Source organism: Vitis vinifera, chromosome 3 (genome assembly GCF_030704535.1).
Source record: "Vitis vinifera cultivar Pinot Noir 40024 chromosome 3, ASM3070453v1".
NCBI lineage: Eukaryota > Viridiplantae > Streptophyta > Magnoliopsida > Vitales > Vitaceae > Vitis > Vitis vinifera.
In genome coordinates this window covers 348,894-366,580 of record NC_081807.1, presented here as the reverse complement: position 1 = coordinate 366,580, position 17,687 = coordinate 348,894, and the positions used below count along the sequence as shown (strand labels likewise).

Here is a 17,687-nt window from a genome sequence, read left to right as displayed (position 1 = left end):
AGTCGATTTTTTTTTATTTTAAATTTGTATAGTTTTAATTGTATTTAATTTTAATTATATTCTAAAATTTCTCATTTATTGTTGTTCAAATGATGGTTTCTCTAGAGTAATTTTTTTTTCTCACGATTAAAAAAAAAAAAAACCAGAACTAATTGTCTATTTATGATATAACAAACAAATAAAAAATGTAAGTGAATAAAAATAAAACTAATTTATAAAATGTGAGGTTTTTTACATTAAATTTTTTTATTTCTACAAAAAAAACAATTATTTAAATGATTTGACAAATCTAGAAAAAAAGAAAATACATCCGAAATAAAAAATTATTACATGTTTGACGCAAATAATACTAATTTTAAAATATTATAATATAATTTTTTGTAAATGTTTTTCATATTTTCAATTTTCTTTTTACAATAATTGAAAAACCACTCGAGACCAACTCAAAAAACTGCTCCTCCCCTTTTTTTTACTCCATCTACGTTGAAAATGCAAGCCGCAGCGGTGTTTCGGACGCAATGCGTGGGACCAAACAGGAAGTTAATGATCGGTTATTTGCTGACGTGTCGCAATCTCGCTGTATACTGACAGCACCACTATTTTTCCGACTCCGCTCCTCCTCCCTCCACGCTCACATTTTTGTTTTGTTTTCTTTTATTTATTTAAAAAAAAAAAAACTTTCCAACATCGCTCCAATGAAGAAACTCCTATACTCGCTTCCCCGCCGACTCATCGTAGGCTCTTTTGTACTTTAATAGAGAATTTCCGAAAACACCCTTGCATGTAGAGGTGTCGTGCATATTTGGCGAGTATGGATCGTAATTTGTACGGTAGCGATGTTGATTTAAGACAAATTTTAAGTTCCCGTTTTCGATTTGTCTGAAAGCGGCGGCCAGACTTATTCCCGCTCGTTTTGTGTTCATTTTTCAAAATCGTCTGAAGTCCACGTCAGCAGAACCCGCCACGTCACTCACCGTAATTTATCACTTGTTTTTAATCATTTGTTTTATTTTAATTTTATTATATATTCTTTTTTAAATTTCAAACTTGGGAAAAATCCACCCATCGTTCTCACTACCAGTTATTAGGGATCATCTCCACCTCTTCCTATCTCTCTCCATCTCTCTCTATACTCTGCAACTCTCTTTGTCTTAAAGAAGAAGAAACACTCTCTCTCTATCTCTCTCACTGTTCTCTCTCTACAGCTTCAAAGTGCGAAAGCATATTTTTTTTTTTTTGGTTTTAAAAAATAGCAATGTTCCTTGCTTTTGCTCCGCAGAGCATGTGAGCTCTGACATATTCTTCTCTTCTTCTTGTTCTTGGTTTCTTTGTCTCTTCATTTCCGATCCGAGTGCGAACTCACTGAGTTGCAATGGCGGCCTCGTCCTCGCGCGGCCGGAGCAGCTCCCCGTTTCATTACCGGAAACCGTCGAGTCCGTACTCGTCATCCTCGTCGTCGTCGTCGTTTATGAATGGAAAGCTTATGCCTCGATCGTGCTCGTCGTCGGCCTCTTCATTCCTCAACAACTCCGGCAATGGACTCGGCTCCAGATCCATAACGCCGAGCAGAGGCCGTGTTGACTCAATGTACGCCGGTCCGCGCGGATACGGCAGTCGAACGCCGGTGGCGTTCGCGTCGGATGAGTTGATTGGGGAGCTGATCGATGTGCCGAGGTCCGGGGATAGCATTTCGGTGACTATTCGGTTTAGGCCTTTGAGGTATGGTTAGATCTGCGGGAATTGGATCAGATCTATGGGCTTTTGGATTCAATGAGTTCGAATTTTTAATTCTAGGGTTGTGGTTTGAGGCAATGTGTTTGAATGCTTGGAAATTGTGAAATTTCTGGTTGTAGTGAGAGGGAGTTTCAGCGGGGAGATGAGATCGCTTGGTTTGCCGACGGGGATAAGATTGTTCGAAATGAGTATAATCCAGCTACAGCTTATGCATTTGGTACAATTCTTGAATTTATAATTTGAAATTGTAAATTCCAATCCGTCTGATATCAATTCTGCTTCAATTTATTGTTCAATTTTTAGAAGCTATAAGATATTGAAGCTGCTTACTGTGCAATCAGTATTTAGTACACTGGCATGTAATTTGCAATTTCTAATGAAATTCCATTGCTTTGGTAACTGCTGTTACAAAATTATAGTTTATAATGAAATTCCATTTCTGAGGAAGCTGACAGAAAGAAGAAAAATTTGAATTCTTACATTTTAAACCAAAAATTTGACAAACTCATTGAACAATAAATAACTACTTCTGTTAATCTTAATTTTGTTTGGAAATACAATCAATGAAGAATGCATGGATTCAATCACTTTTTCCTCCTCCGTTAATCAGCAGCCAAACATAGAATAATAATTTTGCAATGCTTTAGTTGTAGTTGTCTCGGGTGAGGCTAGTGTATTCCTTGATGTTATCAATCCCTTGTTTCATGACAGATAGAGTTTTTGGACCATCTACTGGTTCTCAGGACGTTTATGATGTGGCTGCTCGACCTGTAGTCAAGGCTGCAATGGAGGGTATCAATGGTATGTTATCTTAAGTTTCTAACTCTAAAACCTTGTTTTTCTGTTAAATTTGTGAAAATAATTAATGCCATTCCTGCCATTGAGGCTTGGCTCAAGTGGTAAAGGGTTGCAGATGGCTTGTGGGAGGGTGGTTCAAGTTTCAAGTCCCAATGGGGGCAAAAGATTTACTAATAAAAAAAAATGATGCCACTCCTACTTGATGCCATAATCAATTTAACAGAAATTATTTTAACAAAAATGCACCTAACAAAAATTAGGTGCCATTTATGATTGAAATCCTAAAAAAATATAGCTGGCTCTTAAATAAAATTGTATTAATTTAATATATTACTGTAATTGATTCTATTAACTCGTCTCAAAATATTTCTTAATTGAAATAATCTTTTTGATGTTGTAGGAACCGTTTTTGCTTATGGTGTTACAAGTAGTGGGAAGACACATACTATGCATGTAAGTTTGTTTCATTGCAATGATGCATTTATGATTGATGCTCTTGGAGTTTCACTTATATAGACTCTAATAAAATAAAATCCCTTTAACCTTCACAAATGTATGTATAATGCACTCATATATATGTGCGTGAATGATTGTATCACTAGTACTTTTCTTTTTTAGGTGTTCTAGTAACCTAGTTATATTTATCATGCTATATGGGTATTTTAATTGTTCTTCATGTTTGTCTTCCTATTCCCATTTTTTTCAAGGTTTCTATCAATATCTCAAGCATGATAGTCTCTTAAAGGAAAATTAGGAGTTATGTTTTGACATGTGTTTTTCCATATTAATCTTGACAGGGAGACCAAAATTCTCCAGGAATTATTCCGTTGGCCATAAAGGACGTTTTCAGCATTATCCAAGATGTAAGTTTTCATGCAATTTAGTTGGCTTTGTTGTTACATGTTGCCCTTCTTTCTCAAGTTATCATGTTTTCTTTGCCTTCCTTCTTTTAGAGAGAGAAAAAAAATCACTGCTGCACATTATAGGTTCAATGCAATGATGTATATATTATACTGCACCTTGATTCCAAGATGTTTTTTGTCAAATTATTCTTGCAGTTTAGCTATATGGGCACTGATTTTCTGTGTCCTTGAGAAGTTGTTAATTTTGAGTCCAAAGTTTTATGTTCATTTCCACTACTTCATCTTATTTTGTTAGAGAAATGAAAATTTGCATTTGGTTGTCAATTCAATAAGTATTTAGTATTCACCATTCACTAGCTTTGGTTTTGCATGATCATGTAATCATTCTTAAGCATTTTACTTGAATATTGATAACAAATACTTTAGTGGCCTGATTAAAACGTATTTTTTTCCTCATTTGTTGGAATTCTCCTTTCTTATATTGGACCATTAATGGATGAAGTATCAATGATTAACTGTGTTCTCACTTCAGACTCCAGGACGTGAGTTCTTACTTCGGGTGTCATATCTTGAAATCTACAATGAGGTTTGTAGCATTACACTTGACATAAATTTTACAATATGTGGCATGGGATTTGCTACTGTCATTTTTCTTTGGTTAGTATCATTATGAGTACTTATAAGAAAAATCATTATGAGCACTATGTCTGTGAAGTGGAAGTTATATTACTTATGGTGCTTCTTATTTGTCTATTATCAGGTGATAAATGACTTGCTTGATCCAACCGGTCAAAATTTGCGTGTTAGAGAAGACGCACAGGTTTCTTGCATACCTTGAGAAACTTGTTATGTTTTGATATCTTTACTCCACAGAATTCTCATTCTTTCTTATGTTCTATTTATCCATCATCATTTTCATCTCTCTCTCTCTCTCTCTCTCTCTTTTCTATTATTATTATTACATTATTTATTCTTGCTATTTTTAAGTAAAGGGCATATCTAATTTTGCTTACTAAAACTTGTGTATGGAGTTAATATTGCTGCAATGAGTAGAAAATAGGCGCTTAAAACTCCCAAACAGTAAAATTCCAAATCGACATTGAATCTAAGATAATATAGTTCCTCATCTTTTGATTCTAAATAATAGGTTTCATTATCTCAATGGTCAATCCGGTACAGCTTTACAAGATGTTCGGTGAAAATTTGTCCCCACAAAATTTTCTACTTTTATATTGAAAAATTCATAATGTTGTTGAATTCTTGTTTATTGATTTGCTGATTTTCTATTCTGTCATTATGCCTTCAGGGAACTTACGTTGAAGGTATTAAGGAAGAAGTTGTTTTATCTCCAGGCCACGCTCTATCTTTTATTGCTGCTGGGGAAGGTATTCACAGGGATTGCTTCTGTTATGTACATTTTTTTCTTTTTTCTTTGTGTTTATGATTTGTATTAATCAGTGCTGTAGAAGTTTTTGTGACTATGTTTTTACTGTTTTCTTAATGGCAGAGCATCGTCATGTTGGGTCCAACAATTTCAATCTGTTGAGTAGCCGTAGTCACACCATATTTACACTGGTATTAATACCTTACATTTTTTATTGCGTGTTTAAATTCACATTGCCTTGCCATGGAAAAAGGTGCTACTGCCACTTCCGTTTTTCTTTTGTGCTTGTGAAGATGTTTTGTAGGATGGAATTTAATTATCTGCCTGTTAAGATCTTAAGACTCAATTTTATATTGGATTGGTGAAGGTTAAAAAATTTGAACTGAAAATCATATGGTATAGGTGAGAAAGAGCTCTGCTGGATATAGGCTTTTTATTAAGTCTATTATTGCAAATGAATTGGGTCGTGTTGGCAGTTGATTTTAGTCATCCAGATATAAGTCTTTTAGTTTAAACATAGAAGAGTGAGAAGGTTGTGCATAAGAACGCGATAACTTTTGTTGTTGGGTTTAAAAAGTTAGTAGGAAATTTCTACTGTTATTAGTCAAATAAGATTTTTTCAGTTATGTCTTTTAAGGGGCATGCTTCTTTTGAAGGCATAATGAAAGTAATTCCTCAGCCATTATTTGTCCTTGGGAGGGCACTTATATGAGGTAAAGATGGTTGGAAGCATTAATTTATGAGGCATAACCAGTGAATTGTTTTGCTAGAATAAAAAAAGTTGTATATATAACTACTTAGCCCAGTTGAATACATCCACCAGCTGTCCAGGAGTGATATCTTGTAACTTGTAGTCAAAAGTGCATAAAACTGTTTTAGCTCGCTAAAATATGAGTAGTTCCTTACAACAGATACTTCATTTGATCCATACCTTGCCCCTTCATTGGATTTGCGCTCGCATAAGTTGCAATCAAGATTGCTTTTGCTAGCTGACAAGTAACAGTCATCGAATCATTTTAGGATTGTTTTTTTTCAATTCCCTCTATACTTATGGATATTCAATCTTTTTGTATTTTGCATTTTTATGCCTTTAAAGGTTTTACACATAGTGGAGTAAGGGCATCTTTTTTGGCCTCCATCTTAAGGGGTAACCTTCATTTATTGTGCTTTCATTCTTCTGGTTCTCCGCCTCTAACGTGTATACGCATATGCAGATGATTGAAAGTAGCAACCATGGTGATGAATACGATGGCGTGATTTTCTCTCAACTTGTATGGCTAACATCACTTATCATTCAAGAATATAGGTTGTCAACTTCTGTATCTTGCTATTCTTAATTCTTTGTTTTGTCTCTTTGCTTTAGAATCTGATTGATCTAGCTGGATCTGAGAGCTCAAAAACAGAAACTACTGGACTGAGGAGAAAGGAAGGATCTTACATAAACAAAAGCCTTCTAACTCTTGGAACTGTAGGTGCTTGAGAGCTTCTGATTTTCTATTTGTCTTTCTTTTGCATTGGTTATTATGGTATATCTTTGGTGTTCTTTCACTTCGTTCAGAGGTCTTCATAACACCTCCCTGTAACTGTCTAAAAGTGCCTCTGTTGTTGATTTGATGGTTTCACTGAGTAACTAGTGCTTGGGAGGGTAAATATAGGACACGATTTATTTCTAGTTTTCTGAATTAACTATAATAATGCTTATGGGTGGATCCAGCAATCCAACATGCAACTCTTCACCACCTTTGCTATGTTAATTTTTTTTTCTCCTTTATTATTTCTTGTTTTCTGTTTTCTTTATATATTATCTTCAAATGCCTAACTTGATTACACTGTTTTCATATAAAGGTAATAGGAAAACTGAGTGAGGGGAGGGCATCTCATGTTCCATATCGAGATTCTAAGCTTACTCGCCTTTTGCAATCTTCACTGAGTGGACATGGGCATGTTTCGGTGAGTCTGAGATGTGATGATAATTTTTTGGGTATGAGATATGATGTTGTTTGAATTTTAATACGACTTGATAGGTATAATCTACATGCACCGTCGTTTTCTTGACATTACTTTGCACTTGTCCTGAATCATATAATGCAATGATAATTGACAGAGTTCTTTTCTTTAAAATTTTCCCAGCTCATTTGCACAGTTACCCCTGCATCGAGTAACATGGAGGAAACACATAATACACTAAAGTTTGCAAGCAGAGCAAAGCGAGTGGAAATCTATGCCTCCCGTAATAAGGTCTAGCCTTACCTGAATATATGATATTATTTTTCAATGAACATGTCCAATAATGAAAAGGAAAGCTGACAATTATGCTGGTTTTGTAATTCCAGATTATTGATGAAAAATCTTTGATTAAGAAGTATCAAAGAGAGATCTCAACTCTCAAAGAAGAACTTGATCAGCTTAGAAGGGGAATGCTTGTTGGCGTCAGTCATGAGGAGATTATCAGCTTAAGGCAACAGGTTATCTTCTAAATTTATGTTGGTATTGAAGGCACTGGTCCAGTAAAGATCACTATTGGAAGTTTAATATCCTGAATCCAAATTTATGAACAGTTATTTCTTCTTGGTTTGTTAATCACAATTTAAACTGAGGACAACTGTTTTAGCTTCTCACACTGTGTTCACTCTTTGTTGTATATTGAATAGTTGGAAGAAGGTCAAGTGAAGATGCAGTCGAGATTGGAGGAAGAAGAGGAAGCAAAGGCTGCTCTCATGAGTAGAATTCAGAGGCTAACCAAGCTTATACTGGTTTCTACAAAGAATACACTTCCTGGTTGCTTAGGTGATGCGGTCAGTCATCAAAGGAGTCATTCTGTCGGTGAGGATGATGTGAGTTCCTGTTTCCAATTCAAAATATTGAGTGACATGGACCATGTAGTTCGGGCAATTTATTTTCATCCTAAATTTGTTTTGTAGTCTTTGAATGTGGATCTGATTTTATTTTGATCAAATATGTGTGACTTCTAACCTGGAAATTTGGAGAAGTATCTTTGGTGTCATGAACAGTGTCAATGGTATTGATTATTGCTCTGTTAGGCAGTTTATCTTAGTAAAAATTGTCATTCCTGGCACTCAACTATTTCTTAACTGTATAACTGTGTTTCCATAACTGCTTCTTTTTAGAACATCATTCCTCCCACTCCCTTCTCAAAAACAAACTAAAAGAAAGAAAAAACAAAGACCATATTGAGTGTCTCAATTTTTCTTTAGATCTTGTTTTTGGATCCAGAAAACATGACCTTTGATTTTATTTTAATGCTTTTTTTGGTCAGAAATTGGATGTTATACGTGAGGGTCCTCTGCCTGCAGAAAATGAGAATCAGAAAGACTCCCCATCTTCTGCTTTGGCAATTCCATCAGATTTGACCTGTGATTTTAGACACAGAAGATCTTCCAGTAAATGGAATGAAGAACTATCACCTGCTAGCAGTACAGTTACTGAATCTACTCAAGCGGGAGAACTTATCAGTGGTTCTGCCTGTGGTTCAAAACTGCCAACAGTATGGTTTTTTTTTTTCTTTTTTTCACTGCTTTTTTTTGTTCATTATCTATTTAGTATGCTAAACTAGTTAAGCACTCTTGTAGAATTATGTATTGCTATAAAAAGGCATAATCAATCTACCCTTCCCCAAGTCATTGCTGATGGATGGACCTGATCCAGTTTCCCATTTAGGGCCAAAATTTTGGACTGCCCTCTGGTTGTATTTTTATTGTGTTTTTGTTTCTCATTATATTATGTCAAAATCTACTGTAAATAGGCTTGCAAAAGCCTTTGCAACATACAGCAGTAATGGTAGATTCTTTGCTTTTTTTTTTTTTGGTTTTTGGTTTCTTGTTTGTTTGTTTGTTTGTTTGTTTGTTTTTTCTCTTTTTGGATGATGACTTCTCAGTTGAGGGTTTCAGCATATATAGTATTGAGACACTGCTTGTGTTTCTCTTGTGATTGTTTCTTTTCCTTTTTGTTTTGACTTTCCTTTTTCTTTGTTCCATGAATTCCAATACAAGTTCTTTGGTGTTTTCCTGTATGCCAGAACCCAATTTTTTTCTGCATGGTTTACCTCATTTTTCTCTCTCCTTGTCTCAGATTTAAGGTGGAGATACAAAATCTGACTCAATCCAATGTTGATTTATTCATTCATTTATTTTTAAATAAATGTTACTCACATTCCTTATTACTGAATTCAGTGTGGATTGCATACTTGATTTCTAGATTTGACTTGTGATTTAATACAAATGTCTGATGAGGATCTTGACATATTAGCACTTGATGCCTGTTAATTATGACTTTGGTTAGGATCTTAGAGGACGCTGCTCTAATCCTTCGGTAATGAGGTTAAATAGATTTCAGAGATGTTTAAAAAAAGAAAGGGTGAGAGAAATAAGAAAGAGACAGGCAATGACACCTTGGATCATTACACAATCTCACCTACAAGAGGATACTACTCATCACACAAAAACCTCAAAAATATACCATTACAAGGTTTCTATAGATTATTGTTTGTTGGAAATCAGGTTGACTTGGGGCACTGATAAGTTTGGAAACCATGTCAAGTAGGACTTGAACCTATCTGACCTGTTAACGCAGACCAAACTAGCAAGAAGACTCTCCTAAGGCTAACCCAATTATCATCCAGCAAGCCCAAAACTTGAAGTGACCAAAACATTTCTTAGATTAAAATATAAATCCTAGTAAACCAATGATTGAACCTAAAATATTTGACTCTTTAAGTGAGTACTGACTGAGAATCTTGCCAAATATCAGTGTTAGCTCTAGAAGCAGCATTTCACTTCTTTTATGCTATTTTCAACACCTACATTGTGTATATTGCTTACTTCAGTCGTCCCAGTTGGATGCATTATTGTACCTTTCTTGCCCTGATTTTTGCAGTTTTCCCTTCTTTCTTTCCTGCTGTCATGTTTCAAACCGGCAAAGATAGATTTTTTTTGTTTTAATGGAAAAATAGGCCAATTTTTGGTGTTTACATGTTGCCTTTTCATAACATTTATGACTTGCATAGCTATAGCAGTTCAATATTGACAGTAGGGTAACTGCAAGTTTGCAAGTTTATTCATGCAAACAATTCCAACTAGAGCTTTTCCTAATAAGGTTCCTAAGGTGTGTACTTATTCATTTATTTGTGCATATTTTATTTAGACATATAATTTTATTTTAAGCTGTATTTTGTTTCATACAGTAGGAGAAATTATTGCTATGATACCTTTTCTATTACATTCGTGGCTTGATTTTTGAACACATTAGATATTCTTATTCAGAATTGTTTTAACTATCTATTTGGTCATTTTCCTTTCGTATTTTAATTGTAAATTAGATCATTTGAAGCCACAATTTCAATGCATCTGTTTCTGGTAGAGGACAATAGTGGGTTAAATACTAAGATAGTTTTTTCAATTTCTATTGAGTGGACATTGATATTCTTTCCTATCGGTGCTTATTATTTATTTATTTTGATCTGAAGGGTGGGATGACAATGTCTGATCAAATGGACCTCCTTGTTGAACAAGTTAAAATGCTTGCGGGAGAGATTGCATTCAGCACCAGTACTCTGAAGCGCTTGATGGAGCAGTCTGTGAATGATCCTGATGGCTCAAAAACTCAAGTATAGTATAGTTCTCATTTGTCAAAACTGTGCTCTTCATATTAACATGTTGAATCAAGTTCAGAGTGCGCAAATGAGTTAATTTGAAATGCTGAAACCTGCATAGATGAGGAATTAATAGTACTCACCACACCTTTTTATGCACCTTTTTTCCTTGGCATAGTGAGCAAATTCATTAACTTATTTTGTTAGCCTTGTGTCATCTTCCCTGGTACTTTGGCGGATGGCTGGTTCTGGTTTTTATATTCCATTGATGTGTTTCAACAAGTTGACCTCTTGGAGAAAGGAAAATTATGACCCATGCTGGTTTGATGTTTCTCTGCTTTTGCACATTAAATTTGCTAAAGCTGGGAAACCCACTTGATTTCCTTGTGTTTTAAGCAAATCCAAAATTCTACCCTATATATCTTTTCATCTTTTGGATTATCATCATCATTTGACAATGATTTCTATACAGTGGATTCAAATAGAGTCCAAATTTTTTATTTTTTATTTTTTCCATCTAAGTCTGACATCATAGTTCTTGGAATGGATTGAACTCTACTTTTATTGTGGTAGAATTTAGAGACCATATATATTCATCAAAGGGTCTGGTAAAGCCAATGTGTAATTGGTGTTGTAGAGAACTTAGATTTTCAAATACATGTAGTGATCACCTATAATCCAGATTTGAAGGCGATAAATTTTCATGTAATGATTGTATTTTAAGTTATTTTTCTTTAATGTTAGATTCATTAATGTGCATGTTTTCTTAAACACAGATTCAGAACTTAGAACATGAGCTTCAAGAAAAGAAGAGGCAAATGAGGATTTTAGAACAACGCATGATGGAGACTGGTGAGGCTTCATTTGCTAATGCTTCAATGGTTGACATGCAGCAGGTGTTCTTTCTCTCTCTTCACCATATTTTTGATCCTTTTCCTTTCTTTCTTTTATTTTACATCTAAAAGCTAGTACTCCCTTTATTATCACATGAAAGTAGCTCAGTAATTTGCTGTTATTTTTGTTTTGCAACAGACTGTTATGAAATTGATGACACAATGTAGTGAAAAAGGTTTTGAGCTTGAGGTGAGTAGTTTTATAATTAATATTACTGTTTAAAGAAGCATCAATTGATCACTGTTTCTTCATTCCCATTAGATGGAAATTCATCCATGCAATAGTATCTTGTGTTTGCCTTTAATTTACCGGGTATCTTCTATTGGTAGGATACCTTTGGGGTGTGTTTGGTAAAAAGAATGATGAATTGAAATAGGATTGGAATGGGGGTGAATCAAAATACCAAGTGCAAGAGAGTGATCAAAATCCTGGAAAGAGTGGGTTTTGGTTTCTGTGAGAGTGAGCTTCGATTCCTATTCCCATCTCTAGAAAGCAATCCAAAAGCAGTGATGAAGAATGTAATAAATTTCCCATTGAGAATCTGTATTCTGTCAATCCAAACATGTCCTTGATGTTCATTTGGTTAAAAACATTTTTATCAATTGGTGCAGATCAAAACTGCAGATAATCGTGTTCTCCAGGAGCAGCTGCAGAATAAGGTCAAAATAAGGACATTCTTCTTATTCATTTCTTCTAATTTTTTACATTAAATGCTGGTATATGTCTCTTGCAAATAAATATACTTTTGTTGATTGTTTCCCCTTTTTACACTGGCAGTGTGCGGAAAACATGGAATTGCAACAGAAAGTGGATCTTCTGCAACAGCAGCTTTCTTCAGGCACTGTTCAAAAATTGTCTTTGTCTTCTGAGCAGGGTGTATCAGAAGACTACATTGATGAGTTGAAAAAGAAAGTTCAGTCTCAGGTGCTTACTAGAATCTTTGCTGCTTTTGAATGGGCAGACTTTCATTGTCCACAATCTATATTTTTCCTCACAATGTTTCATCAGTATGTACTGTTTCTCAAAATAAAATAAAAACGAATATCGTATTGATTTCTGAACTTTTGTGGTTGCTAGTGTTTCTTGACATTTTATGCATTGCTTTTCATTTCTGGGTGACTTTGGTTTCATATTCATTGGGAATGTCTCCACCACTCGTAATGACATGGGCTACCAGTTTGGATTGGGATGCATAATATTTGTGTTGACGGTAGTCTGTTATTTAGTTACTAAATTCCTAATTGATTCCAGTTCACACTCTTAATGCTCATCTGTACTCTCAAGACATTTGGAATGTGGGCAGAAGGGGCTCCACTGCACTACAGTATCCAGTTTAATAGTAATTGAGAATCTTCAGAAGTATGGTATTGGACTATGCAATTTGGGTCATCACTCATTGTTACCTAGACAATATTGTAGTTTGACCATTTTTTTTTTGAAACATTATGATGTGTATAAATACTTATCTTGTAAAGATGTTTGAAATAGTTTGTAAAGCCTTTTTGCTATTGGGGTTTTGTTGATCACTACCCTTTCTAGGAGTAGAATTCCATTTTCATAACTTTTTGTATGTACACACGCACAATGCCTTCTACTACTCTTGCTTTCAGGTACTGGTGTATATGCAGTACTTGATAAACATAATATAACAACCATTAAATATGTAAATATAGGAACTCAAGGCTTTTAAGTTCTAAATTTACTGATGTTGCTTCTGCTGTATTTCTGGTTGCTTAGAGTAGTGATTAAATCCCAGTTGTTGTGAGTTCGGTTTGTTCCTCCTATTCCTTTTGACCAAGTGCTTTCAAATTACATACCCAGGTTGTTTTTGAAGGCTCACAAAGAGGTATTCATATGTTCTCAGCAAGCAGTCTTAGTAATAATATGCTAATTATGGATGAAGAGAAAAAGATTCAAGTTTTTTTCATGAATTCTTCAAAAGTTGACTTTGTTTTCTAAATGTGTTTGGAAATCGTTCTAATACCATATTACTGGGTGTGTATGTATGTGAAATGTTTAGAATTATATGTTTTTAGCACATGTGTACAACATTGATTCCGTATTTATTTAAGATGTGAGTGTATGATTGGATGATCATAAAAAATCTGTACCATTGACACTCTCAGACAAACACATACACTCTCTCTATGTCTCTGCATATATTTAATGTGTAAATGTATATGTCTTGTATATGTATATGCCTTTTAAATAGGTTTTAATAGTTCACAATAAGTTAATTTGCAATAGCCTAATTTTAGTTTAGATACAGTTATCAATAAATAAAATTTAGTTTAGATATGCTAAATTTTTCTTGGCAGTCAGACTTAAATTGAAATCACTTTGAAATGTGGAGTTTTGATGCTTATTGTGCACAGCATATGACAGCTGATGCTTGGTGGTTTTTCTTTGGATTATTTTTAAATAGATTTAGTCACTATTTTCTTTGTTGTGACTTACATGGATACATAAAAAATATATTACAAGCTTGTGTTGGACATGACAGGACTGGCTTGGGAACACCCTTTGTGTCCGATTTGCCCACCTTCAGACATATGCTTAACATTTTCCAAAGGAACATAATCCAAATTTACTAAAAATCCTGTAGGATGCTTTTGTATTATGGTCCTTCTCTTACATGGTTATTTTATGGGTGAAGTTCACTACTTGCTTGGATGAACTATGCAGACATGCCAACTTAAACTAGTGTATATAGGAAGAAAAAATGTTCATTTCAACAATTTAGGGTTGTGTGGGTACCCCCAGATTTGAAAACGAGATGGATCCAACACCTAGCCATGCATCTGCACTGCACCCAATAGTTGTATCTCAGTCCATTTAAGATGGCTATTTTAAGATTAATACCACCAATGGTACTACAACTGAGATGTTATAATCTGCATTGCATGCACTGTTTTTTGCAAAATGATTCTAAGGAAGGGAGTTATTTCAGTAATTCTATGGCTCCAATTCCTTTGCTTGTATTTTGGACTGATATAGATGTTTTTGTTGGTTTGTGCAGGAGATTGAGAATGAGAAACTAAAGCTTGAACAGGTTCAGATTTTAGAGGAGAACAGTGGACTACGGGTGCAGAACCAGAAATTGTCTGAAGAAGCTTCGTATGCAAAGGAACTAGCCTCTGCTGCTGCGGTCGAGCTGAAGAATTTGGCTGGTGAAGTTACTAAGATCTCATTACAGAATACGAAACTAGAAAAAGAATTGATTGCGGCTCGAGAGCTTGCTCATTCTCGGGGTTCGAATTTACAAGCCAGTAACAATGGTAATCGCAAGTATTCTGACAGTGCTAAACCTGGAAGGAAAGGCAGACTTCCTGGCCGAGCTAATGATATCTCTGGAGCAGTTTACGATGACTTTGAGTTGTGGAATCTTGATCCAGATGATCTAAAGATGGAACTGCAGGCAAGGAAACAACGTGAGATGGCTCTTGAGGCTGCTTTAGCTGATAAGGAACTAGTGGAAGATGATTACAGGAAAAAGCTTGAAGAGGCCAAGAAAAGGGAGTCAGCTTTGGAAAATGACTTAGCAAACATGTGGGTGCTGGTTGCTCAGTTAAAGAAAGAGGGTGGAGCCATCCCCGAGTCAAACACTGATGAGAGGCATCCCAATGAATTAGATCATGTGAATGATTTGAATCCAAAAATAGATGATAGTGACAGTAAAAATACTGTCCTTAAAGAGATGCAAGTTCCAGATGTTATGAGGCCAGCTCATGACATTCCTAAGGAAGAGCCTCTAGTTGCTCGCCTGAAGGTAATACTTTATGTCCTCGTTGTCTCTTTGCTCTATTTATCATGATGATGGCGTTGTGTTAATTTTGTTTCACTTGATCAGACCCTTAGGCTTTATGGGCATTTTGAGAAATCAAATTTCTGTCTGGCAATGCATTTTGTTTGTCTGTTGAATTGAAATGAAGTTTGAGTCTGGCAGGGAAATGTGGCATTTAACCATTATTTTTAGGGGAAAGGGAAAGGAATAGTAATTAGAGAGAAAAAAACTGCATTTGCTTAATGTCGTGTCTTTTGTTTTAGGCTGTATGAAGATTTTGATTTCCGAAACAACCGCTAAGTATGGGATTCAGTTCAGTTGCTAACTGTAGAGCATTTTCTGTAAATTAGCTAGTTGATGGATGCTTTTTCCATTTTGCCATCATCATCGCCTAATTTTTTTTAGCATTATCTTAGTGGTAAACGGAAAAGAAAAATGTAAAATTTTATTTGGGAAATACAGGTTGACAAATTTGTAAAGTTTTATTTGCAATGCCTAACACATTATTTTGCTTTTCTTGATTCCTCTTAAAGAACCTGTAGAGTTTCTTTCAAGTTAGAAAGATTTATGAATTGTGTGCAACCAGAGTGTTATAGTTTCTCGAGGTTGATAGATTTAAGCGGGTTCTACATTTTTTAACTCTATTGTCATTCACCTCAGGCTCGAATGCAAGAGATGAAGGAAAAGGAGCAGAAATACCTGGGAAATGGAGATGCCAACTCCCACATCTGCAAAGTGTGTTTTGAGTCACCTACTGCAGCAATTCTTCTCCCATGCCGGCATTTTTGTTGTAAGTCATTTCAACTTTAATGTAGCGGAAATTTAGTTGCACTTTGGGGTCATTATTTATATAAATGAGAAATCTTTGGTGCTCCTTTTACAGTATGTAGATCCTGCTCGCTTGCTTGTTCTGAGTGTCCAATTTGTCGCACAAAGATTGCAGATCGGTTCTTTGCATTCACTTCCTAACACTGCCCATTATGCCCACTAAATGAAGGTGAGTTCGGGTTAATGTGGTCCTGATTAGTCCTCCCACTGGAGTGATGTTAGGTCACTTGATGACCCTGGTTATGTTGATTGGACAAAATTTTGGCAAAAAAAAGTGTGATAAGAGGAGACAAATGGGCCCTATTTGGAAATTGTTCTGCAAAACAGTTTTGTTAACTTAGGAAACATGTTTAACAAAACTTTAGACAACAATTTTTTTGAAAATTTATTCTGAAAGCAAATTAATTTTTAAAACAAATTTGACGTTGATTTCAGTTATTTTTTGTACATTGTTTTGAGTAATAATTAAAAATATCTAGAATATTTTGAAAACTTTCATATTGTTTGCAAGCGCATAGTATTTTCATGGAGACTAAAGTTTTGGTAGTGATTTTATGAAACACTTTTAACTTTTTTAATATTTGAAAATTTTTATTTTTTAAATATTAGAATGATTAAAAACGTTTTCTATAACAAATGCACTCTAAATCGAGTAAATTGTTTCACATTTGAGGATTTAAATAGAATTTTATTTGTGAATGGCCCGAGTAACTTTGTTACTCGAACTGTTTTTGAAAATCTTCTGAAACAGACCCTTATTTGAGCAACCCTTTAGAGAAGACATGATGTGATAAATTTAATTTCTTTGGATCCAATTGTCCATGTATTTATTTTTTGTTTATTTTGTTTTGCAGGGGTTTGTCATCATTCACCTGTTTGCTATTTTCCGTGCAATGGTGGGTGGTGCAATTCTTTTATTAGTTTGCTTGTATGTAACTGTCTAAAAGGTATATCAATCAATATTTTGTTTGTTTCACCCCTATAAAATAAGAGGGGAAAAAAAAGGGAAAAGATAAAAAAAAGGGAAAAAAGAAGATAAATTTTGAGGTTTCTGATACAGGATGTTGCTACTGTATTTTCCAAACACGCAGCAGAATGTTGTGATGTGTCATTTTTACTTCCATGGCAATGTATAGAAGAAACTTAATCATCCCTAAGAAGCTTGGTTTTTCTTTCCTTATCAAATTTGAATTCATATATTCTTCTTTACCACCCCAAATCACACCTACGTATAAAATCATCTTTGCTACCTCTAATAGGAGTCATCCATAAGATGCTTATTTTTCTTCTTATATTTATTTTTTCAACCAATCGCAAGGACACTTAAGCTATGTTTGAGTCCAGAAAAGAAATAAGATAAAGAGGGAAAAAAAGTAGAAAAAAAAAAAACCTTACTTTTTATTGTTTGGATGTCCTGCAAAAAAAGTGAAAAATAAATTATTAAAGAAAATATAAAGTGTTAAAAGATTCTTTTTTTTTAAAAAAAACTTAAGGAATACATGTATATATATATATATATATATATATATATATATATATATATATTTTAATAATTTAGTATTCCTTTAACTACACTTTTGATAAATTTTGTATAAAATATATTAAGTTTTATTAAAAAAATATAGAATTATTTTATCATTTCAAAAATTACTTTTAAATTGTTTAAAATTTGTGATATTAAAAACCTTTTAATAAGTTAATTTTTTAAAAGCCTTTTGTCCTTTTAAGTTTAAATTTCAATAGAGTTCTTTTATTAGAAGGTCAAATATACGGGAATCATGCATAACCTTAATG

At 34.3% G+C, this 17,687-nt stretch overlaps 1 protein-coding gene across 2 annotated transcripts; it reads left to right on the top strand.

The window, feature by feature from the left end:
- Nucleotides 1-1,053: 1,053 nt before the first annotated feature.
- Nucleotides 1,054-17,090, top strand: LOC100253714 (kinesin-like protein KIN-7D, mitochondrial). Of its 2 annotated transcripts, XM_010649378.3 has the most exons (25): nucleotides 1,054-1,719; nucleotides 1,854-1,951; nucleotides 2,446-2,535; nucleotides 2,933-2,985; nucleotides 3,330-3,395; nucleotides 3,928-3,981; nucleotides 4,156-4,215; nucleotides 4,702-4,780; nucleotides 4,903-4,970; nucleotides 5,994-6,050; nucleotides 6,143-6,247; nucleotides 6,625-6,729; nucleotides 6,910-7,017; nucleotides 7,113-7,244; nucleotides 7,431-7,613; nucleotides 8,057-8,284; nucleotides 10,262-10,402; nucleotides 11,164-11,283; nucleotides 11,420-11,470; nucleotides 11,893-11,940; nucleotides 12,059-12,205; nucleotides 14,301-15,050; nucleotides 15,726-15,855; nucleotides 15,949-16,062; nucleotides 16,748-17,090. In XM_010649378.3, the coding sequence occupies exons 1-24, from the start codon at nucleotides 1,373-1,375 to the stop codon at nucleotides 16,032-16,034; spliced, it is 3,306 nt and encodes a 1,101-aa protein (XP_010647680.1). In that variant the 5' UTR covers nucleotides 1,054-1,372; the 3' UTR covers nucleotides 16,035-16,062; nucleotides 16,748-17,090. The 2 variants fall into 2 exon arrangements, with proteins under 2 accessions (XP_010647680.1, XP_010647681.1); XM_010649379.3 differs by lacking the exon at nucleotides 8,057-8,284.
- Nucleotides 17,091-17,687: the final 597 nt, after the last annotated feature.

Bases quoted from the DNA above. Each gene is read 5' to 3' on its own strand.
- LOC100253714 (XM_010649378.3), top strand. From the start codon at position 1,373: ATGGCGGCCTCGTCCTCGCGCGGCCGGAGCAGCTCCCCGTTTCATTAC. The intron at 1,720-1,853 runs GTATGGTTAGAT...TTCTGGTTGTAG, and splicing joins ATTCGGTTTAGGCCTTTGAG to TGAGAGGGAGTTTCAGCGGG. The intron at 11,284-11,419 runs GTGTTCTTTCTC...GTTTTGCAACAG, and splicing joins CAATGGTTGACATGCAGCAG to ACTGTTATGAAATTGATGAC.